General features: G+C 53.8%; 1 protein-coding gene across 1 annotated transcript in view; it reads right to left on the bottom strand.

The window, feature by feature from the left end:
- LOC124004981 (putative uncharacterized protein Q0144, mitochondrial) overlaps window positions 1-17,358 on the bottom strand; it is a 45,526-nt gene extending 28,168 nt beyond the window's left edge. The window contains exon 1 of the mRNA XM_046313782.1: window positions 16,973-17,358. Coding sequence (XP_046169738.1) covers window positions 16,973-17,358 — 386 coding nt within the window. The remainder of the gene's footprint in view (window positions 1-16,972) is intronic.
- Window positions 17,359-25,140: the final 7,782 nt, after the last annotated feature.

Below are 25,140 nucleotides of genomic sequence, written 5' to 3'. Positions count from 1 at the left end.
TGGAGGGAGGGAGGGAGGCGATGGAGGGAGGGAGGGAGGCGATGGAGGGAGGGAGGGAGGCGATGGAGGGAGGGAGGCGATGGAGGGAGGGGCGATGGAGGGAGGGAGGGAGGCAATGGAGGGAGGGAGGATGGAGGGAGGAGGGAGGCGATGGAGGGAGGGAGGCGATGGAGGGAGGGAGGGAGGGAGGAGGCAATGGAGGGAGGGAGGGAGGCGATGGAGGGAGGGAGGCGATGGAGGGAGGGAGGGAGGCGATGGAGGGAGGGAGGGAGGCGATGGAGGGAGGGAGGGAGGGAGGGAGGGAGGGAGGGAGGGAGGCGATGGAGGGAGGGATGGAGGGAGGGAGGGAGGCGATGGAGGGAGGGAGGGAGGCGATGGAGGGAGGGAGGGAGGCGATGGAGGGAGGGAGGGAGGCGATGGAGGAGGGAGGGAGGCGATGGAGGGGAGGGAGGCGATGGAGGGAGGGAGGGAGGCGATGGAGGGAGGAGGGAGGCGATGGAGGGAGGGAGGGAGGCGATGGAGGGAGGGAGGAGAGGGAGGGAGGGAGGCGATGGAGGGAGGGAGGGAGGCGATGGAGGGAGGGAGGGAGGCAATGGAGAGGAGGGAGGCGATGGAGGGAGGGAGGGATGGAGGGAGGGAGGGAGGCGATGGAGGGAGGGAGGGAGAGGCGATGGAGGGAGGGAGGCGATGGAGGAGGGAGGCAATGGAGGGAGGGAGGGATGGAGGGAGGGAGGCGATGGAGGGAGGGAGGGATGAGGGAGGAGGAGGGAGGCGATGGAGGAGGGAGGGAGGCGATGGAGGGAGGATGGAGGAGGGAGGGAGGCGATGGAGGGAGGGAGGCGATGGAGGGGGAGGGAGCGATGGAGGGAGGGAGGGAGGCGATGGAGGGAGGGAGGGAGGCGATGGAGGGAGAGGAGGGAGGCGATGGAGGGAGGGAGGCGATGGAGGGAGGGAGGCGATGGAGGGAGGGAGGGAGGGGGAGGCAATGGAGGGAGGGAGGGAGGCGATGGAGGGAGGAGGGAGGCGATGGAGGGAGGGAGGCGATGGAGGGAGGGAGGCGATGGAGGGAGGGAGGCAATGGAGGGGAGGGAGGGAGGGGGCAGGGGAGGGAGGCGATGGAGGGAGGGAGGGAGGCGATGGAGGGGGAGGCGATGGAGGGAGGGAGGCAATGGAGGGAGGGAGGCAATGGAGGGAGGGAGGCAATGGAGGGAGGGAGGGAGGCGATGGAGGGAGGGAGGCGATGGAGGGAGGGAGGCGATGGAGGGAGGGAGGGAGGATGGAGGGAGGGAGGCGATGGAGGGAGGGAGGCGATGGAGGGAGGGAGGAGGCAATGGAGGGAGGGAGGCGATGGAGGGAGGGAGGGAGGCGATGGAGGGAGGGAGGCGATGGAGGGAGGGAGGGATGGAGGGAGGGAGGCGATGGAGGGAGGGAGGCGATGGAGGGAGGAGGAGGCAATGGAGGGAGGGAGGGAGGCGATGGAGGGAGGGAGGGAGGCGATGGAGGGAGGAGGGAGGCGATGGAGGGAGGAGGCGATGGAGGGAGGGAGGGAGGCAATGGAGGGAGGGAGGCAATGGAGGGAGGGAGGCGATGGAGGGAGGGAGGCGATGGAGGGAGGGAGGGAGGAGGCGATGGAGGGAGGGAGGCGATGGAGGGAGGGAGGCAATGGAGGAGGGAGGCAATGGAGGGAGGGAGGCGATGGAGGGAGGGAGGGAGGCGATGGAGGAGGGAGGCGATGGAGGGAGGGAGGCAATGGAGGGAGGGAGGCAATGGAGGGAGGGAGGGAGGCGATGGAGGGAGGGAGGCGATGGAGGAGGAGGCAATGGAGGGAGGGAGGCGATGGAGGAGGGGCGATGGAGGGAGGGAGGCGATGGAGGGAGGGAGGCGATGGAGGGAGGGAGGGAGGCAATGGAGGGAGGGAGGGAGGCAATGGAGGGAGGGAGGCGATGGAGGGAGGGAGGGAGGCGATGGAGGGAGGGAGGGAGGCAATGGAGGGAGGGAGGCGATGGAGGGAGGGAGGGAGGCGATGGAGGGAGGGAGGGAGGCGATGGAGGGAGGGAGGGAGGCGATGGAGGGAGGGAGGGAGGCAATGGAGGGAGGGAGGCGATGGAGGGAGGGAGGGAGGGAGGGAGGGAGGGAGGCGATGGAGGGAGGGAGGGAGGCAATGGAGGGAGGGAGGGAGGCGATGGAGGGAGGGAGGGAGGCAATGGAGGGAGGGGAGGCGATGGAGGGAGGGAGGGAGGGAGGCGATGGAGGGAGGGAGGGAGGCAATGGAGGGAGGGAGGCGATGGAGGGAGGGAGGGAGGCGATGGAGGGAGGGAGGGAGGCGATGGAGGGAGGGAGGGAGGCGATGGAGGGAGGGAGGGAGGCGATGGAGGGAGGGAGGGAGGCGATGGAGGGAGGGATTGAATTGTCAGTCCAGGTTATGATTAGGACTAATTAATTTCATGCCTGTTGATTCTGCTGTTTCTCCTGGAATGTGGCTCGCTGTAGAGCGATTTCCTCTCAACTCTCCGTCTGTAGCAAGTACCTCCTCTGTCTCTGCAGTGTGGGCTCAGCTCAATCAATGATTCCTCCATTAATCAAAGGGACATCAGTTAAATATGCTGCTGTGTTATTAGAGGGCTGTGTGTACAGAGAGGCGGACTGGGGCAGAAGAAAGGCTGAGAAGCTTCTCTTTGTATGCCTGGTTGTGGGAAAAACCCAGCCCTGGGTACACAGCCCTCTCCATTCGTTCTCACTTTCTGTTTGGAGTGTCAGCTGTGACATAACAGAGTGTCTGGGAGCGGGGTTTGGGACTGTGGGGTTGCTAGGCGATGTGTTGTTTCCTATGGCTAGCATCAGTTGTGGACACATGCCGGCAATGTCGCCAACTGCCACCTCAAAACTACACCAAGAAAGTAGCCAGTTCCCCCTCTGTCCCTGCCACTTGCAAATCTGAGAATTGATCGAGCCAGTCCTATAAGATGAGTGAAGGAGGGCTGTGCCTGTCCTGTCCTGTCCTGTCCTGTCTATATTGGTTCCTGAGCAGTGAATTACTGAAACAGTGTGTGTTGAGTCTGACCAGTGTGGACAGAAACGGGAAAACACACGCACACGCACACGCACACACGCACACACAGACCTGGGGGATGCTTCTGACAGTCGGGAGAGGAGGAGGAGAGGAGGAGAGGAGGAGAGGAGACACCTGGAGAGGAGGAGAGGAGGAGAGGAGAGGAGGAGAGGAGGACAGGAGACACCTAGAGAGGAGGAGAGGAGGAGAGGAGCCAACTGGAGAGGAGTGGAGGAGGAGAGGAGACACCTGGAGAGGAGGAGAGGAGGAGAGGAGACACCTGGAGAGGAGGAGAGGAGGAGAGGAGACACCTGGAGAGGAGGAGGGAGGAGGAGGAGGAGAGGAGACACCTGGAGAGGAGGAGAGGAGGAGAGGAGACACCTAGAGAGGAGGAGAGGAGGAGAGGAGGAGAGGAGACACCTGGAGAGGAGGAGAGGAGGAGAGGAGACACCTGGAGAGGAGGAGAGGAGGAGAGGAGACACCTGGAAAGGAGGAGAGGAGGAGAGGAGGAGAGGAGACACCTGGAGAGGAGACACCTAGAGAGGAGGAGAGGAGGAGAGGAGACACCTGGAGAGGAGGAGAGGAGACACCTGGAGAGAAGGAGAGGAGGAGAGGAGGAGAGGAGACACCTGGAGAGGAGGAGAGGAGGAGAGGAGGAGAGGAGACACCTAGAGAGGAGGAGAGGAGACACCTAGAGAGGAGGATGAGACACCTAGTGAGGAGGAGAGGAGGAGGGGAGACACCTAGTGAGGAGGAGGGGAGACACCTAGAGAGGAGGATGAGACACCTAGTGAGGAGGAGGGGAGACACCTAGTGAGGAGGAGAGGAGGAGGGGAGCCACCTAGTGAGGAGGAGAGGAGACACCTAGTGAGGAGGAGAGGAGGAGGGGAGCCACCTAGTGAGGAGGAGAGGAGACACCTAGTGAGGAGGAGAGGAGGAGGGGAGACACCTAGTGAAGAGGAGAGGAGGAGAGGAGACACCTAGTGAGGAGGAGAGGAGGAGAGGAGACACCTAGTGAGGAGGAGAGGAGGAGAGGAGACACCTAGTGAGGAGGAGAGGAGGAGGGGAGACACCTAGTGAGGAGGAGAGGAGGAGAGGAGACACCTAGTGAGGAGGAGAGGAGGAGAGGAGACACCTAGTGAGGAGGAGAGGAGGAGGGGAGACACCTAGTGAGGAGGATGAGACACCTAGTGAGGAGGAGAGGAGGAGGGGAGACACCTAGTGAGGAGGAGGGGAGGGGAGACACCTAGTGAGGAGGATGAGACACCTAGTGAGGAGGAGAGGAGGAGGGGAGACACCTAGTGAGGAGGATGAGACACCTAGTGAGGAGGAGAGGAGGAGGGGAGACACCTAGTGAGGAGGAGAGGAGGAGAGGAGACACCTAGTGAGGAGGAGAGGAGGAGAGGAGACACCTAGTGAGGAGGAGAGGAGGAGGGGAGACACCTAGTGAGGAGGAGAGGAGACACCTAGAGAGGAGGAGAGGAGGAGAGACACCTTGAGAGGAGGAGAGGAGACACCTAGTGAGGAGAGGAGACACCTAGAGAGGAGGAGAGCAGACACCTAGAGAGGAGGAGGGGAGACACCTAGTGAGGAGGAGAGGAGGAGAGGAGACACCTAGTGAGGAGGAGAGGAGGAGAGGAGACACCTAGTGAGGAGGAGAAGAGACACCTTGGGAGGAGGAGAGAAGGAGAGGAGACACCTAGTGAGGAGGAGAGAAGACACCTAGAGAGGAGAGGAGACACCTAGAGAGGAGGAGAGGAGACACCTAGTGAGGAGGAGAGAATACACCTGGAGAGGAGGAGAGAAGACACCTAGTGAGGAGGAGAGAAGACACCTGGAGAGGAGGAGAGGAGACACCTAGAGAGGAGGAGAGGAGACACTTAGTGAGGAGGAGAGAAGACACCTGGAGAGGAGGAGAGGAGGAGAGGAGACACCTGGAGAGGAGGAGAGGAGACACCTAGAGAGGAGGAGAGGAGGAGAGGAGACACCTAGTGAGGAGGAGAGGAGACACCTAGTGAGGAGGAGAGGAGACACCTAGTGAGGAGGAGAGGAGACACCTAGAGAGGAGGAGAGGAGACACCTAGAGAGAGGAGAGGAGGAGAGGAGACACCTAGTGAGGAGGAGAGGAGACACCTAGAGAGGAGGAGAGGAGACACCTAGAGAGGAGGAGAGGAGGAGAGGAGACACCTAGTGAGGAGGAGAGGAAACACCTGGAGAGGAGAGGATACACTAGTGAGGAGGAGAGGAGACACCTAGAGAGGAGGAGAGGAGGAGAGGAGACACCTAGTGAGGAGGAGAGGAGACACCTAGAGAGGAGGGAGGAGAGAGGAGAGGAGACACCTAGAGAGGAGGAGAGGAGACACCTAGTGAGGAGGAGAGGAGACACCTAGAGAGGAGGAGAGGAGGAGAGGAGACACCTAGTGAGGAGGAGAGGAGACACCTAGAGAGGAGGAGAGGAGACACCTAGAGAGGAGGAGAGGAGGAGAGGAGACACCTAGTGAGGAGGAGAGGAGACACCTAGAGAGGAGGAGAGGAGACACCTAGAGAGGAGAGAAGGAGAGGAGACACCTAGTGAGGAGGAGAGGAAACACCTGGAGAGGAGGAGAGGAGACACCTGGAGGAGGAGAGGAGACACCTAGTGAGGAGGAGAGTAGACACCTAGAGAGGAGGAGAGGAGACACCTAGTGAGGAGGAGAGGAGGATAGGAGACACCTAGTGAGGATGAGAGGAGGGGAGGAGGAGAGGAAACACCTGGAGAGGAGGAGAGGAGGAGAGGAGACACCTAGTGAGGAGGAGAGGGGAGAGAGAGGAGAGGAAAAACCTGGAGAGGAGGAGAGGAGGAGAGGAGATACCTAGTGAGGAGGAGAGGAGGAGAGGAGGAGAGGAAACACCTGGAGAGGAGGAGAGGAGGAGAGGAAACACCTGGAGAGGAGGAGAGGGAGGAGAGGAGGAGAGGAAACACCTGGAGAGGAGGAGAGGAGGAGAGGAGACACCTAGTGAGGAGGAGAGGAGACACCTTGAGAGGAGGAGAGGAGACACCTAGAGGGAGAGAGGAGACACCTAGTGAGGAGGAGAGGAGACACCTAGTGAGGAGGAGAGGAGACACCTAGAGAGGAGGAGAGGAGACACCTAGTGAGGAGGAGAGGAGACACCTAGTGAGGAGGAGAGGAGACACCTAGTGAGGAGGAGAGGAGACACCTAGAGAGGAGGAGAGGAGGAGAGGAGACACCTAGTGAGGAGGAGAGGAGACACCTAGAGAGGAGGAGAGGAGACACCTAGAGAGGAGGAGAGGAGGAGAGGAGACACCTAGTGAGGAGGAGAGGAGACACCTAGAGAGGAGGAGAGGAGACACCTAGAGAGGAGGAGAGGAGACACCTAGAGAGGAGGAGAGAGGGAGGAGACACCTAGTGAGGAGGAGAGGAAACACCTGGAGAGGAGGAGGGAGACACCTGGAGAGGAGGAGAGGAGACACCTAGTGAGGAGGAGGGTAGACACCTAGAGAGGAGGAGAGGAGACACCTAGTTAGGAGGAGAGGAGGAGAGGAGACACCTACTGAGGAGGAGAGGAGGGGAGGAGGAGAGGAAACACCTGGAGAGGAGGAGAGGAGGAGAGGAGGAGAGGAAACACCTGGAGAGGAGGAGAGGAGGAGAGGATACACCTAGTGAGGAGAGGAGAGGAGGAGAGGAGGAGAGGAAACACCTGGAGAGGAGGAGAGGAAGAGAGGAGGAGAGGAGGAGAGGAGATACCTAGTGAGGAGGAGAGGAGGAGAGGAGGAGAGGAAACACCTGGAGAGGAGGAGAGGAGGAGAGGAAACACCTGGAGAGGAGGAGAGGAGGAGAGGAGACACCTAGTGAGGAGGAGAGGAGACACCTTGAGAGGAGGAGAGGAGACACCTTGAGAGGAGGAGAGGAGACACCTAGAGAGGAGGAGAGGAGGAGAGGAGACACCTAGTGAGGAGGAGAGGAGACACCTAGAGAGGAGGAGAGGAGACACCTAGAGAGGAGGAGAGGAGGAGAGGAGACACCTAGTGAGGAGGAGAGGAGACACCTAGTGAGGAGGAGAGGAGACACCTAGAGAGGAGGAGAGGAGACACCTAGAGAGGAGGAGAGGAGACACCTAGAGAGGAGGAGAGGAGGAGAGGAGACACCTAGTGAGGAGGAGAGGAGGGGAGGAGGAGAGGAAACACCTGGAGAGGAGGAGAGGAGGAGAGGAGACACCTAGTGAGGAGGAGAGGAGGAGAGGAGGAGAGGAAACACCTGGAGAGGAGGAGAGTAGGAGAGGAGACACCTAGTGAGGAGGAGAGGAGAGGAGGAGAGGAGGAGAGGAAACACCTGGAGAGGAGGAGAGGAGGAGAGGAGGAGAGGAGGAGAGGAGATACCTAGTGAGGAGGAGAGGAGGAGAGGAGGAGAGGAAACACCTGGAGAGGAGGAGAGGAGGAGAGGAGGAGAGGAGACACCTGGAGAGGAGGAGAGGAGACACCTAGTGAGGAGGAGAGGAGACACCTTGAGAGGAGGAGAGGAGACACCTTGAGAGGAGGAGAGGAGACACCTTGAGAGGAGGAGCGGAGACACCTAGAGAGGAGGAGAGGAGACACCTAGTGAGGAGGAGAGGAGGAGAGGAAACACCTGGAGAGGAGGAGAGGAGGAGAGGAGACACCTAGTGAGGAGGAGAGGAGACACCTTGAGAGGAGGAGAGGAGACACCTTGAGAGGAGGAGAGGAGACACCTTGAGAGGAGGAGAGGAGACACCTAGTGAGGAGGAGAGGAGACACCTAGTGAGGAGGAGAGGAGACACCTGGAGAGGATGAGAGGAGGAGAGGAGAAGAGGAGACACCTAGTGAGGAGGAGAGGAGACACCTGGAGAGGAGGAGAGGAGACACCTGGAGAGGAGGAGAGGAGACACCTGGAGAGGAGGAGAGGAGACACCTAGTGAGGAGGAGAGGAGGAGGAGGAGAGGAGACACCTAGTGAGGAGGAGAGGAGGAGAGGAGGAGAGGAGACACCTAGTGAGGAGGAGGGGAGGAGACACCTAGAGAGGAGGAGAGGAGACACCTAGAGAGGAGGAGAGGAGGAGAGGAGACACCTAGTGAGGAGGAGAGGAGGGGAGGAGGAGAGGAAACACCTGGAGAGGAGGAGAGGAGGAGAGGAGACACCTAGTGAGGAGGAGAGGAAACACCTGGAGAGGAGGAGAGTAGGAGAGAGACACCTAGTGAGGAGGAGAGGAGGAGAGGAGGAGAGGAAACACCTGGAGAGGAGGAGAGAGGAGAGGAGACACCTAGTGAGGAGGAGAGGAGAGGAGGAGAGGAGGAGGAGGAAACACCTGGAGAGGAGGAGAGGAGGACACCTAGAGGAGGAGGAGGGAGGAGACACCTAGTGAGGAGGAGAGGAGAGAGGGGAGGAGAGGAAACACCTGGAGAGGAGGAGAGGAGGAGAGGAGGAGAGGAAACACCTGGAGAGGAGGAGAGGAGACACCTAGTGAGGAGGAGAGGAGACACCTTGAGAGGAGGAGAGGAGACACCTTGAGAGGAGGAGCGGAGACACCTAGAGAGGAGGAGAGGAGACACCTAGTGAGGAGGAGAGGAGGAGAGGAGGAGAGGAGACACCTGGAGAGGAGGAGAGGAGGAGAGGAGACACCTAGAGAGGAGGAGAGGAGGAGAGGAGGAGAGGAGACACCTGGAGAGGAGGAGAGGAGGAGAGGAGACACCTGGAGAGGAGGAGAGGAGGAGAGGAGACACCTGGAAAGGAGGAGAGGAGGAGAGGAGGAGAGGAGACACCTGGAGAGGAGGAGAGGAGGAGAGGAGGAGAGGAGACACCTGGAGAGGAGACACCTAGAGAGGAGGAGAGGAGGAGAGGAGACACCTGGAGAGGAGGAGAGGAGACACCTGGAGAGAAGGAGAGGAGGAGAGGAGGAGAGGAGACACCTGGAGAGGAGGAGAGGAGGAGAGGAGGAGAGGAGACACCTGGAAAGGAGGAGAGGAGGAGAGGAGACACCTGGAAAGGAGGAGAGGAGGAGAGGAGACACCTGGAGAGGAGGAGAGGAGGAGAGGAGACACCTGGAGAGGAGGAGAGGAGACACCTAGAGAGGAGGAGAGGAGACACCTAGAGAGGAGGAGAGGAGACACCTAGAGAGGAGGAGAGGAGACACCTAGAGAGGAGGAGAGGAGACACCTAGAGAGGAGGATGAGACACCTAGTGAGGAGGAGAGGAGGAGGGGAGACACCTAGTGAGGAGGAGGGGAGACACCTAGAGAGGAGGATGAGACACCTAGTGAGGAGGAGGGGAGACACCTAGTGAGGAGGAGAGGAGGAGGGGAGCCACCTAGTGAGGAGGAGAGGAGACACCTAGTGAGGAGGAGAGGAGGAGGGGAGCCACCTAGTGAGGAGGAGAGGAGACACCTAGTGAGGAGGAGAGGAGGAGGGGAGACACCTAGTGAGGAGGAGAGGAGGAGACACCTAGTGAGGAGGAGAGGAGGAGAGGAGACACCTAGTGAGGAGGAGAGGAGGAGAGAGACACCTAGTGAGGAGGAGGGGAGGAGGGGAGACACCTAGTGAGGAGGAGGGAGGAGAGGAGACACCTAGTGAGGAGGAGGAGGAGGAGAGGAGACACCTAGTGAGGAGGAGAGAGGAGGGGAGACACCTAGTGAGGAGGATGAGACACCTAGTGAGGAGGAGAGGAGGAGGAGACACCTAGTGAGGAGGAGAGGAGGAGGGAGACACCTAGTGAGGAGGATGGGAGACACCTAGTGAGGAGGAGAGGGAGGAGGGGAGACACCTAGTGAGGAGGAGGGAGACACCTAGTGAGGAGGAGAGGAGGAGGGGAGACACCTAGTGAGGAGGAGAGGAGGGAGACACACCTAGTGAGGAGGAGGGAGGGGAGACACCTAGTGAGGAGGAGAGGAGGAGGGGAGACACCTAGTGAGGAGGAGGGAGACACCTAGAGAGGAGGAGAGGAGGAGACACCTTGAGAGGAGGAGAGGAGACACCTAGTGAGGAGAGGAGACACCTAGAGAGGAGGAGAGCAGACACCTAGAGAGGAGGAGGGGAGACACCTAGTGAGGAGGAGAGGAGGAGAGGAGACACCTAGTGAGGAGGAGAGGAGGAGAGGAGACACCTAGTGAGGAGGAGAAGAGACACCTTGGGAGGAGGAGGAGGAGAGGAGACACCTAGTGAGGAGGAGAGAAGACACCTAGAGAGGAGAGGAGACACCTAGAGAGGAGGAGAGGAGACACCTAGTGAGGAGGAGGAGAGAATACACCTGGAGAGGAGGAGAGAGACACCTAGTGAGGAGGAGAGAGACACCTGGAGAGGAGGAGAGGAGACACCTAGAGAGGAGGAGAGGAGACACTTAGTGAGGAGGAGAGAAGACACCTGGAGAGGAGGAGAGGAGGAGAGGAGACACCTGGAGAGGAGGAGAGGAGACACCTAGTGAGGAGGAGAGGAGACACCTAGAGAGGAGGAGAGGAGGAGGAGACACCTAGTGAGGAGGAGAGGAGACACCTAGTGAGGAGGAGAGGAGACACCTAGAGAGGAGGAGAGGAGACACCTAGAGAGGAGGAGAGGAGGAGAGGAGACACCTAGTGAGGAGGAGAGGAGACACCTAGAGAGGAGGAGAGGAGACACCTAGAGAGGAGGAGAGGAGGAGAGGAGACACCTAGTGAGGAGGAGAGGAAACACCTGGAGAGGAGAGGATACACCTAGTGAGGAGGAGAGGAGACACCTAGAGAGGAGGAGAGGAGGAGAGGAGACACCTAGTGAGGAGGAGAGGAGACACCTAGAGAGGAGGAGAGGAGGAGAGGAGACACCTAGAGAGGAGGAGAGGAGACACCTAGTGAGGAGGAGAGGAGACACCTAGAGAGGAGGAGAGGAGGAGAGGAGACACCTAGTGAGGAGGAGAGGAGACACCTAGAGAGGAGGAGAGGAGACACCTAGAGAGGAGGAGAGGAGGAGAGGAGACACCTAGTGAGGAGGAGAGGAGACACCTAGAGAGGAGGAGAGGAGACACCTAGAGAGGAGAGAAGGAGAGGAGACACCTAGTGAGGAGGAGAGGAAACACCTGGAGAGGAGGAGAGGAGACACCTGGAGAGGAGGAGAGGAGACACCTAGTGAGGAGGAGAGTAGACACCTAGAGAGGAGGAGAGGAGACACCTAGTGAGGAGGAGAGGAGGATAGGAGACACCTAGTGAGGATGAGAGGAGGGGAGGAGGAGAGGAAACACCTGGAGAGGAGGAGAGGAGGAGAGGAGACACCTAGTGAGGAGGAGAGGAGGAGAGGAGGAGAGGAAAAACCTGGAGAGGAGGAGAGGAGGAGAGGAGATACCTAGTGAGGAGGAGAGGAGGAGAGGAGGAGAGGAAACACCTGGAGAGGAGGAGAGGAGGAGAGGAGGAGAGGAAACACCTGGAGAGGAGGAGAGGAGGAGAGGAGGAGAGGAAACACCTGGAGAGGAGGAGAGGAGGAGAGGAGACACCTAGTGAGGAGGAGAGGAGACACCTTGTGAGGAGGAGAGGAGACACCTAGAGAGGAGGAGAGGAGACACCTAGAGAGGAGGAGAGGAGACACCTAGAGAGGAGGAGAGGAGACACCTAGAGAGGAGGAGAGGAGACACCTAGTGAGGAGGAGAGGAGACACCTAGTGAGGAGGAGAGGAGACACCTAGTGAGGAGGAGGGGAGACACCTAGTGAGGAGGAGAGGAGGAGAGGAGACACCTAGTGAGGAGGAGAGGAGACACCTAGTGAGGAGGAGAGGAGACACCTAGAGAGGAGGAGAGGAGGAGAGGAGACACCTAGTGAGGAGGAGAGGAGACACCTAGAGAGGAGGAGAGGAGACACCTAGTGAGGAGGAGAGGAGACACCTAGAGAGGAGGAGAGAAGGAGAGGAGACACCTAGTGAGGAGGAGAGGAAACACCTGGAGAGGAGGAGAGGAGACACCTGGAGAGGAGGAGAGGAGACACCTAGTGAGGAGGAGAGTAGACACCTAGAGAGGAGGAGAGGAGACACCTAGTTAGGAGGAGAGGAGGAGAGGAGACACCTACTGAGGAGGAGAGGAGGGGAGGAGGAGAGGAAACACCTGGAGAGGAGGAGAGGAGACACCTAGAGGAAACACCTGGAGAGGAGGAGAGGAGGAGAGGATACACCTAGTGAGGAGGAGGGAGAGGAGGAGAGGAGGAGAGGAAACACCTGGAGAGGAGGAGAGGAGAGAGGAGGAGAGGAGGAGAGAGATACCTAGTGAGGAGGAGAGGAGGAGAGGAGGGAGAAACACCTGGAGAGGAGGAGAGGAGGAGAGGAAACACCTGGAGAGGAGGAGAGGAGGAGAGAGACACCTAGTGAGGAGGAGAGGAGACACCTTGAGAGGAGGAGAGGAGACACCTTGAGAGGAGGAGAGGAGACACCTAGAGAGGAGGAGAGGAGGAGAGGAGACACCTAGTGAGGAGGAGAGGAGACACCTAGAGAGGAGGAGAGGAGACACCTAGAGAGGAGGAGAGGAGGAGAGGAGACACCTAGTGAGGAGGAGAGGAGACACCTAGTGAGGAGGAGAGGAGACACCTAGAGAGGAGGAGAGGAGACACCTAGAGAGGAGGAGAGGAGACACCTAGAGAGGAGGAGAGGAGGAGAGGAGACACCTAGTGAGGAGGAGAGGAGGGGAGGAGGAGAGGAAACACCTGGAGAGGAGGAGAGGAGGAGAGGAGACACCTAGTGAGGAGGAGAGGAGAGGAGGAGGAGAGGAGGACCTGGAGAGGAGGAGAGTAGGAGAGGAGACACCTAGTGAGGAGGAGAGGAGAGGAGGAGAGGAGGGAGAGGAAACACCTGGAGAGGAGGAGAGGAGGAGAGGAGGAGAGGAGGAGGGAGACACCTAGTGAGGAGGAGAGGAGAGACACCTAGGAGGAGGAAACACCTGGAGAGGAGGAGAGGAGACACCTAGGAGGAGAGGAGACACCTGGAGAGGAGGAGAGGAGACACCTAGTGAGGAGGAGAGGAGACACCTTGAGAGGAGGAGAGGAGACACCTTGAGAGGAGGAGAGGAGACACCTTGAGAGGAGGAGCGGAGACACCTAGAGAGGAGGAGAGGAGACACCTAGTGAGGAGGAGAGGAGGAGAGACACCTGGAGAGGAGGAGAGGAGGAGGGAGACACCTAGTGAGGAGGAGAGGAGACACCTTGAGAGGAGGAGGGGAGACACCTTGAGAGGAGGAGAGGAGACACCTTGAGAGGAGGAGAGGAGACACCTAGTGAGGAGGAGAGGAGACACCTAGTGAGGAGGAGAGGAGACACCTGGAGAGGATGAGAGGAGGAGAGGAGAAGAGGAGACACCTAGTGAGGAGGAGAGGAGACACCTGGAGAGGAGGAGAGGAGACACCTGGAGAGGAGGAGAGGAGACACCTGGAGAGGAGGAGAGGAGACACCTAGTGAGGAGGAGAGGAGGAGAGGAGGAGAGGAGACACCTAGTGAGGAGGAGAGGAGGAGAGGAGGAGAGGAGACACCTAGTGAGGAGGAGAGGAGAGGAGACACCTAGAGAGGAGGAGAGGAGACACCTAGAGAGGAGGAGAGGAGGAGAGGAGACACCTAGTGAGGAGGAGAGGAGGGGAGGAGGAGAGGAAACACCTGGAGAGGAGGAGAGGAGGAGAGGAGACACCTAGTGAGGAGGAGAGGAAACACCTGGAGAGGAGGAGAGTAGGAGAGGAGACACCTAGTGAGGAGGAGAGGAGGAGAGGAGGAGAGGAAACACCTGGAGAGGAGGAGAGTAGGAGAGGAGACACCTAGTGAGGAGGAGAGGAGAGGAGGAGAGGAGGAGAGGAAACACCTGGAGAGGAGGAGAGGAGGAGAGGAGGAGAGGAGGAGAGGAGGAGAGGAGATACCTAGTGAGGAGGAGAGGAGGAGAGGAGGAGAGGAAACACCTGGAGAGGAGGAGAGGAGGAGAGGAGGAGAGGAAACACCTGGAGAGGAGGAGAGGAGACACCTAGTGAGGAGGAGAGGAGACACCTTGAGAGGAGGAGAGGAGACACCTTGAGAGGAGGAGCGGAGACACCTAGAGAGGAGGAGAGGAGACACCTAGTGAGGAGGAGAGGAGGAGAGGAAACACCTGGAGAGGAGGAGAGGAGGAGAGGAGACACCTAGTGAGGAGGAGAGGAGACACCTTGAGAGGAGGAGAGGAGACACCTTGAGAGGAGGAGAGGAGACACCTAGTGAGGAGGAGAGGAGACACCTAGTGAGGAGGAGAGGAGACACCTGGAGAGGATGAGAGGAGGAGAGGAGAAGAGGAGACACCTAGTGAGGAGGAGAGGAGACACCTGGAGAGGAGGAGAGGAGACACCTAGTGAGGAGGAGAGGAGGAGAGGAGGAGAGGAGACACCTAGTGAGGAGGAGAGGAGGAGAGGAGGAGAGGAGACACCTAGTGAGGAGGAGAGGAGAGGAGACACCTAGAGAGGAGGAGAGGAGGAGAGGAGACACCTAGAGAGGAGGAGAGGAGGAGAGGAGACACCTAGAGAGGAGGAGAGGAGACACCTAGTGAGGAGGAGAGGAGACACCTAGTGAGGAGGAGAGGAGGAGAGGAGGAGAGGAGGAGAGGAGGAGAGGAGGAGAGGAGGAGAGGAGGAGAGGAGACACCTAGTGAGGAGGAGAGGAGGAGAGGAGGAGAGGAGACACCTAGTGAGGAGGAGAGGAGACACCTGGAGAGGAGGAGAGGAGACACCTGGAGAGGAGGAGAGGAGGAGAGGAGGAGGGGAGACACCTAGTGAGGAGGAGAGAAGGAGGGGAGACACCTAGTGAGGAGGAGAGGAGACACCTGGAGAGGAGGAGAGAAGACACCTGGAGAGGAGGAGAGGAGACACCTAGTGAGGAGGAGAGGAGACACCTAGTGAGGAGGAGAGGAGGAGAGAAGACACCTGGAGAGCAGGAGGGGAGACACCTAGTGAGGAGGAGAGGAGGAGAGGAGACACCTAGTGAGGAGGAGAGGAGGAGAGGAGGAGAGGAGACACCTAGTGAGGAGGAGAGGAGAGAGGAGGAGAGGAGACACCTAGTGAGGAGGAGAGGAGACACCTGGAGAGGAGGAGAGAAGACACCTGGAGAGGAGGAGAGGAGGAGAGACACCTAGTGAGGAGGAGAGGAGGAGAGGAGGAGGAGGGAGGAGAGGAGGAGAGGAGGAGAGGAGGAGAGGAGACACCTAGAGAGGAGGAGATGAGGAGAGGAGGAGAGGAGGAAAGGAGACACCTGGAGAGGAGGAGAGGAGGAGAGGAGACACCTGGAGAGGAGGAGAGGAGGAGAGGAGGAGAGGTACGGCAGGATCAAATCGAAGAGATAGGTAGGAGCAAGTTAATTGAATGATTTGTAAGTTAGCAGGAAAACCTTGAAATCAGCCTTAATGAACAGGAAGCCAGTGTAGAGAGGCTAGAGGAGGAATATGATCCTCATTTTGGGGTTCTTGTCAAGATTCTAGCAGCCGTGCGACACACACCCCCCCCCCCCCCCCACCCCCCCCTCACAACCCCCCCCCCCACACACACACACATCACTAATGACTGTGGTCCAGGCCTCCATTTCGTTAGTCCCAACAGAAAACAATTAACAACACCAACTATGATTACTGTAATGGTCGTGAGGGAGCAACTGACCTGGATATACTTCCGCACCACCACATACCTCACATACACATACGCACACACACACACACACACATACACACACACACGCTCCCCCTCTGGTCTAGCCTGTAGCAGACATGGCTTAAGGGTGTCTAATGGCTGGTCAGTTCTGGTGATTAGGGAGGGAGGGAGGGAGGGAGGGAGGGAGGGAGGGAGGGAGGGAGGGAGGGAGGGAGGGAGGGAGGGAGGGAGGGAGGGAGGGAGGGAGGGAGGGAGGGAGGGAGGGAGGGAGTCCACCTCAATGTTTTCTGTGCACACACACACACACACACATTAGAACCACACACACACACACAGTAGAACCACACACACACACACACAGTAGAACCACACACACACACACACAGTAGAACCACACACACACATTAGAACCACACACACACATTAGAACCACACACACACACATAAGAACCACACACACACACACACAGAAGAACCACACACACACAGTAGAACCACACACACACACACAGTAGAACCACACACACACACAAACACACACACACAGAAGAACCACACACACACAGTAGAACCACACACACACAGTAGAACCACACACACACACAGTAGAACCACACACACACACAGTAGAACCACACACACACAGTAGAACCACACACACACACACACACACACACACACACACACACACACACACACAGTAGAACCACACACACACACACACAGTAGAAGCACACACACACACTAGAAGCACACACACAAACACACACACAGTAGAAGCACACACACAAACACACACACAGTAGAACCACACACACACACACAAACACACAGTAGAAACACACACAGTAGAAACACACAAACACACAGTAGAAACACACAAACACACAGTAGAAACACACAAACACACAGTAGAAACAAACAAACACACAGTAAAAAACCCACAAACACACACACAGTTGAAACACACAAACACACAGTAGAAACACACAAACACACACACAGTTGAAACACACAAACACACAGTAGAAACACACAAACACACAGTAGAAACACACAAACACACACACAGTAGAAACACACAAACACACAGTTGAAACACACAAACACACAGTAGAAACACACAAACACACAGTAGAAACACACAAACACACAGTAGAAACACACAAACACACAGTTGAAACACACAAACACACAGTAGAAACACACAAACACACACACAGTAGAAACACACAAACACACAGTAGAAACACACAAACACACAGTAGAAACACACAAACACACTGTAGAAACAATCACACACACACACAGTTGAAACACACAAACACACACACAGGTTCATCAGATACATCAGGTACATCAGGTTCATCAGGTACATCAGGTACATCAGGTACATCAGGTATATCAGGTACATCAGGTATAGCAGGTATAGCAGGTACATCAGGTATAGCAGGTATAGCAGGTACATCAGGTATAGCAGGTACATCAGGTACATCAGGTACATCAGGTACATCAGGTACATCAGGTACATCAGGTACATCAGGTACATCAGGTACATCAGGTATAGCAGGTACATCAGGTACATCAGGTACATCAGGTACATCAGGTACATCAGGTACATCAGGTACATCAGGTATAGCAGGTATAGCAGGTACATCAGGTACATCAGGTACATCAGGTACATCAGGTACATCAGGTATAGCAGGTATAGCAGGTACATCAGGTATATCAGGTTGTCGTTGTCTTGCACCTTATTTGTGGAACAATCTTCAAAATGTTCTTAATAGACGTGATGTCCTGGTGCCTCTTGGGTAATTCAGACAGCTGATTGTGGATCGTATTACTGATGAATGTGATGTCCTGGTGCCTCTTGGGTAATTCAGACAGCTGATTGTGGATCGTATTACTGATGAATGTGATGTCCTGGTGCCTCTTGGGTAATTCAGACAGCTGATTGTGGATCGTATTACTGATGAATGTGATGTCCTGGTGCCTCTTGGGTAATTCAGACAGCTGATTGTGGATCGTATTACTGATGAATGTGATGTCCTGGTGCCTCTTGGGTAATTCAGACAGCTGATTGTGGATCGTATTACTGATGAATGTGATGTCCTGGTGCCTCTTGGGTAATTCAGACAGCTGATTGTGGATCGTAGAATGTGATGTCCTGGTGCCTCTTGGGTAATTCAGACAGCTGATTGTGGATCGTATTACTGATGAATGTGATGTCCTGGTGCCTCTTGGGTAATTCAGACAGCTGATTGTGGATCGTATTACTGATGAATGTGATGTCCTGGTGCCTCTTGGGTAATTCAGACAGCTGATTGTGGATCGTATTACTGATGAATGTGATGTCCTGGTGCCTCTTGGGTAATTCAGACAGCTGATTGTGGATCGTCGTATTACTGATGAATGTGATGTCCTGGTGCCTCTTGGGTAATTCAGACAGCTGATTGTGGATCGTATTACTGATGAATGTGATGTCCTGGTGCCTCTTGGGTAATTCAGACAGCTGATTGTGGATCGTATTACTGATGAATGTGATGTCCTGGTGCCTCTTGGGTAATTCAGACAGCTGATTGTGGATCGTATTACTGATGAATGTGATGTCCTGGTGCCTCTTGGGTAATTCAGACAGCTGATTGTGGATCGTATTACTGATGAATGTGATGTCCTGGTGCCTCTTGGGTAATTCAGACAGCTGATTGTGGATCGTATTACTGATGAATGTGATGTCCTGGTGCCTCTTGGGTAATTCAGACAGCTGATTGTGGATCGTATTACTGATGAATGTGATGTCCTGGTGCCTCTTGGGTAATTCAGACAGCTGATTGTGGATCGTATTACTGATGAATGTGATGTCCTGGTGCCTCTTGGGTAATTCAGACAGCTGATTGTGGATCGTATTACTGATGAATGTGATGTCCTGGTGCCTCTTGGGTAATTCAGGGAGCTGATTGTGGATCGTATTACTGATGAATGTGATGTCCTGGTGCCTCTTGGGTAATTCAGGGAGCTGATTGTGGATCATATTTCTTTCTGCTTGCATTTATATTCGTGTGTGTATTTTCTGTCATTTAATTCATGGATCAAAACTGTAAAAAAAAGACCTCGGTCTCAGTATGTATACCTAATAAAACATTACAGCTAAATAAGTAAATGTGTATTTCACACTTGGTTGAGGTAAAAAATATATATATATGGATGTCAACCCCAGTACATGTTCAGGTCACGCGGTACAAAACAACGTTGACGACCAACGTGGATTTATTTATGCTAGCTGCAACATTCCTCGTCTTCCTCTGATGAGGAGTAAGAGAGGTCAGACCAATTTGCAGCGTGGTAAGTGGGGCGGCAAGGTACAAATCTGTCGTTCTGCCCCTGAGCAGGCAGTTAACCGTCATTGAAAATAAGAATTTGTTCTTAACTGACTTGCCTAGTTAAATAAAGGTAAAATAAAAAAAGTGTCCATTTTAATAAGACAAACTGAACACTACAAAAATACAAAGTGAAACAAATGAAACGGTCCCGTGTAACAAACACTGAAATAATCACCCACAACTCAAAGGTGAAACCAGGCTACCTAAGTATGGTTCTCAATCAGGGACAAGGATTGACAGCTCCCTCTGATTGAGAACCATACCAGGCCAAACACAGAAATAGAAACATAGAAAAAGGAACATAGACAACACAACCAACTCACTCCCTGACCATACTAACACAAAGACGTAATAAAAGACAACACACCCAACTCACTCCCTGACCCTACTGATACAAAGACGTAATAAAAGACAACACACCCAACTCACTCCCTGACCCTACTGATACAAAGACGTGATAAAAGACAACACACCCAACTCACTCCCTGACCCTACTGAAACAAAGACGTGATAAAAGACAACACACCCAACTCACTCCCTGACCACACTGAAACAAAGACGTAATAAAAGACAACACACCCAACTCACTCCCTGACCATACTGAAACAAAGACGTGATAAAAGACAACACACCCAACTCACTCCCTGACCACACTGATACAAAGACGTGATAAAAGACAACACACCCAACTCACTCCCTGACCCTACTGAAACAAAGACGTAATAAAAGACAACACACCCAACTCACTCCCTGACCACACTGATACAAAGACGTGATAAAAGAACTAAGGTCAGATCGTGACAAGCTACGCTACCAGCTTATACAAACCGGAGTTAGCATTTAGCAGTCACTTCTAAACCTGAAAAGTAACAACGTCTCTAAACGTCATGCAGAGAAAATAGCCAAATATATTCCAAATCAAACTTTAGTAAGCACATTGTGGGCCTGTTACAAAACATCAGTCATGACGGATTTGAAAAAATATCCAGTTTGTCAGATAAGATTTGTTGAATCCAATATGGCGTCCTTCTTTTATCCCCCACGATCTGCCTTCCATTGACCTCTTTACCCACATATATAGGAACTGTAGCGTGAGGGGCCCACGTCTGGCAGTGCTCTGCTCCAGGCCCATCAATTCTCTCTCTCGCTCTCTCTCACTCTCTTTTTCCCACTCTCTCTCTTCTCCCTCCCTCTCTCTCCTCCTCTCTATCTCTCTCTCTTTTTCCTGATCTCTCTCTCTTCTCCCTCCCTCTCTCATCTCTGTTCCCCCTCTCCCTGGATTAATGTGACTGGAAGCTCTGGACCACACAAGGAGAGGAGACGCAGAACCAGGACCAGAGAAAGAGGGCTCTAGAGCGAAGAAGAGGGGAGAGATGGAAGGAAAGAGATGGAGAGAGCCCACAGAGAGTTGGAGATGTAAGGAAAGAGATGGAGAGAGCCCACAGAGAGTTGGAGAGGTAGAGAGAGATAGAGAGAGCCCACGGAGAGTTGGAGATGTAAGGAAAGAGATGGAGAGAGCCCACAGAGAGTTGGAGAGGTGGAGAGAGATAGAGAGAGCCCACAGAGAGTTGGAGATGGAAGGAAAGAGATGGAGAGAGCCCACAGAGAGTTGGAGATGGAAGGAAAGAGATGGAGAGAGCCCACAGAGAGTTGGAGAGGTGGAGAGAGATAGAGAGAGCCCACAGAGAGTTGGAGATGGAAGGAAAGAGATGGAGAGAGCCCACAGAGAGTTGGAGATGGAAGGAAAGAGATGGAGAGAGCCCACAGAGAGTTGGAGAGGTGGAGAGAGATAGAGAGAGCCCACAGAGAGTTGGAGATGGAAGGAAAGAGATGGAGAGAGCCCACAGAGAGTTGGAGATGGAAGGAAAGAGATGGAGAGAGCCCACAGAGAGTTGGAGAGGTGGAGAGAGATAGAGAGAGCCCACAGAGAGTTGGAGATGGAAGGAAAGAGATGGAGAGAGCCCACAGAGAGTTGGAGATGGAAGGAAAGAGATGGAGAGAGCCCACAGAGAGTTGGAGAGGTGGAGAGAGATAGAGAGAGCCCACAGAGAGTTGGAGATGGAAGGAAAGAGATGGAGAGAGCACACAGAGAGTTGGAGAGGTGGAGAGAGATAGAGAGAGCCCACAGAGAGTTGGAGAGGTGGAGAGAGATAGAGAGAGCCCACGGAGAGTTGGAGAGGTGGAGAGAGATAGAGAGAGCCCACGGAGAGTTGGAGAGGTGGAGAGAGATAGAGAGAGCCCACGGAGAGTTGGAGATGGAAGGAAAGAGATGGAGAGAGCCCACAGAGTTGGAGAGGTGGAGAGAGATAGAGAGAGCCCACAGAGAGTTGGAGAGGTGGAGAGAGATAGAGAGAGCCCACGGAGAGTTGGAGATGGAAGGAAAGAGATAGAGAGAGCCCACAGAGAGTTGGAGATGGAAGGAAAGAGATGGAGAGAGCCCACGGAGAGTTGGAGATGGAAGGAAAGAGATAGAGAGAGCCCACAGAGAGTTGGAGATGGAAGGAAAGAGATGGAGAGAGCCCACAGAGAGTTAGAGAGGTGGAGAGAGATAGAGAGAGCCCACAGAGAGTTGGAGAGGTGGAGAGAGATAGAGAGAGCCCACGGAGAGTTGGAGAGGTGGAGAGAGATAGAGAGAGCCCACGGAGAGTTGGAGAGGTGGAGAGAGATAGAGAGAGCCCACGGAGAGTTGGAGATGGAAGGAAAGAGATGGAGAGAGCCCACAGAGAGTTGGAGAGGTGGAGAGAGATAGAGAGAGCCCACAGAGAGTTGGAGAGGTGGAGAGAGATAGAGAGAGCCCACGGAGAGTTGGAGATGGAAGGAAAGAGATAGAGAGAGCCCACAGAGAGTTGGAGATGGAAGGAAAGAGATGGAGAGAGCCCACAGAGAGTTGGAGATGGAAGGAAAGAGATGGAGAGAGCCCACGGAGTTGGAGATGTAAGGAATGTATGTACTGTATGGGTAAACCACTTCTCCAATCTTTTTGGCTCTACAACAAAGAATAAAGAGCAAAAACATATACATGATCAAATACAAATCTTAGAATCTTCTATTAAAGACCAGAACCCACTGGATTCTCCAATTACATTGAACGAGCTACAGGACAAAATAAAAACCCTCCAACCCAAAAAGGCCTTTGGTGTTGATGGTATCCTTAATGAAATGATCAAATATACAGACAACAAATTCCAATTGGCTATACTAAAACTCTTTAACATCATCCTTAGCTCTGGCATCTTCCCCAATATTTTTAACCAAGGACTGATCACCCCAATACACAACAGTGGAGACAAATTTGACCCCAATAACTACTGTGGAATATGCGTCAACAGTAACCTTGGGAAAATCCTCTGCATTATTATTAACAGCAGACTCATACATTTCCTCAATGAAACCAATGTACTGAGCAAATTGGCTTTTTACCAAATTACCGTACGACAGACCACGTATTCACCCTGCACACCCTAATTGACAACCAAACAAACCAAAACAAAGTTAAAGTCTTCTCATGCTTTGTTGATTTAAAAAAATCCTTCGACTCAATCTGGCATGAGGGTCTGCTATACAAACTGATGGAAAGTGGTGTTGGGGGTAAAACATACGACATTATAAAATCCATGTAAACAAACAACAAGTGTGCGGTTAAATTGGCAAAAAGCACACACATTTATTTCCACAGAGCCATGGGGTGAGACAGGGATGCAGCTTAAGCCCCACCCTCTTCAACATATATATCGACGAATTGGCGCGGGCACAAGAAACATCTGCAGCACCCGGCCTCCCCCTGCTAGAATCCAAAGTCAAATGTCTGCTGTTTGCTAATGATCTGGTGCTTCTGTCACCAACCAAGGAGGGCATACAGCAGAACCTAGATCTTCTGCACAGATTCTGTAAGACCTGGGCCCTGACAGACCTGGGCCCTGACAGACCTGGGCCCTGACAGACCTGGGCCCTGACAGACCTGGGCCCTGACAGACCTGGGCCCTGGCAGACCTGGGCCCTGGCAGACCTGGGTCCTGGCAGACCTGGGCCCTGACAGACCTGGGCCCTGACAGACCTGGACCCTGACAGACCTGGGCCCTGACAAACCTGGGCCCTGAGAGTAAATCTCAGTAAGACCAAAATAATGGTGTTCCAAAAAAGGTCCAGTCGCCAGGACCACAAATACAAATTCCAGTTGGACACTGATGCCCTAAAGCACACAAAAAAACTATACATACCTTGGCCTAAACATCAGCACCACAGGTAACTTCCACAAAGCTGTGAACAATCTGAGAGACAAGGCAAGAAGGGCATTCTATGCCATCAAAAAATAAAATAATTTCAACATACCAATTAGGATCTGGCTACAAATATTTGAATTAGTCATAGAGCCCATTGCACTTTACGGTTGTGAGGTCTGGGGTCCGCTCACCAACCAAGACAAACACCAAATTGAGACTCTGCATGCAGAATTCTGCCAAAAATATCCTCTGTGTACAACGTAGAACACCAAATAATGCATGCAGAGCAGAATTAGGCCGATACCCACTAATTATCAAAATCCAAAAAAAGAGCCATTAAATTCTACAACCACCTAAAAGGAAGTGATTCACAAACCTTCCATAACAAAGCCATCACCTACAGAGAGATGAACCTGGAGAAGAGTTCCCTAAGCAAGCTGGTCCTAGGGCTCTGTTCACAAACACAAACACACCCCACAGAGCCTCAGGACAGTAGCACAATTAGACCCAACCAAATCATGAGAAAACAAAAAAGATAATTACTTGACACATTGGAAAGAATTAACAAAAAAACAGAGCAAACTAGACGTGTCGACCTTATTTGAGGAGGTGAGATAAACAAGGTAAGTTGTGATGGTCTTCTTTATCATTTCCTGTAGCAAGAGGGAGGAGAGGATTCTGTATAAAATATATAGGATTCCCAGAGAAAGTGGAATCTGCTATTGTGTATTATACCCTATCAGATTAACAGAAATGTCCCACTGCTGAAATCTGTTCAACAACAACATGTGGTGCTGGGGATGTTGGAAATATTTGTTAAGATAAACATACAAATTCTGAGGATCAGAAGGAGTGGAGCCACCAGCATCCTGACAAAATCTCTCAATATCCTTTCATTTGCCAAAATTGTATTTATTACCCATTCACAAGGAACAGATCACATTTTCACACATGGGGTAAACTGGGTTTGCATACTGTTCGTATGTAGTCAGTGATACATTTATAAGGTGAATGCACCAATTTGTAAGTTGCTCTGGATAAGAGCGTCTGCTAAATGACTTAAATGTAAATGTAAATGTAATGCTATTTGGCCCCACACAGAGAGTACACAGCGGCAGAATACCTGACCACTGTGACTGACCCAAACTTAAGGAATGCTTTGACTATGTACAGACTCAGTGAGCATAGCCTTGCTATTGAGAAAGGCCGCCGTAGGCAGACATGGCTCTCAAGAGACGACAGGCTATGTGCTCACTGCCCACAAAATGAGGTGGAAACTGAGCTGCACTTCCTAACCTCCTGCCCAATGTATGACCATATTAGAGAGACATATTTCCCTCAGATTACACAGATCCACAAAGAATTTGAAAACAAATCCAATTTTGATAAACTCCCATATCTATTGGGTGAAATACCACAGTGTGACATCACAGCAGCAAGATTTGTGACCTGTTGCCACGAGAAAAGGGCAACCAGTGAAGAACAAAATAACAGCCCAAATAAATGTTTATTTATTTATAAACCGAAACTATTTGTTTCAACACTGAATATATAAATAATATGACATTTGAAATGGCTTTTTTATTTTCGAACTTCTGTGAGTGTAATGTTTACAGTTCATTTTTATTGTTTATTTAACTTTTGTTTATTTTCTACTTCACTTGCTTGGGAAATGTTTCCATGCCAATAAAGCATCTTGAAATGAATTGAGAGAGAGACAGAGTGGTTGACTGCCTGCCTCACAGTCAGAGACAGAGTGGTTGACTGCCTGCCTCACAGTCAGAGACAGAGTGGTTGACTGCCTGCCTCACAGTCAGAGACAGAGTGGTTGACTGCCTGCCTCACAGTCAGAGACAGAGTGGTTCACTGCCTGCCTCACAGTCAGAGACAGAGTGGTTGACT

Source organism: Oncorhynchus gorbuscha, linkage group LG19 (assembly GCF_021184085.1).
Source record: "Oncorhynchus gorbuscha isolate QuinsamMale2020 ecotype Even-year linkage group LG19, OgorEven_v1.0, whole genome shotgun sequence".
NCBI lineage: Eukaryota > Metazoa > Chordata > Actinopteri > Salmoniformes > Salmonidae > Oncorhynchus > Oncorhynchus gorbuscha.
The sequence above is the reverse complement of the archived record's forward strand: the minus strand, read 5'-3'. Positions and strand labels throughout refer to the sequence as shown.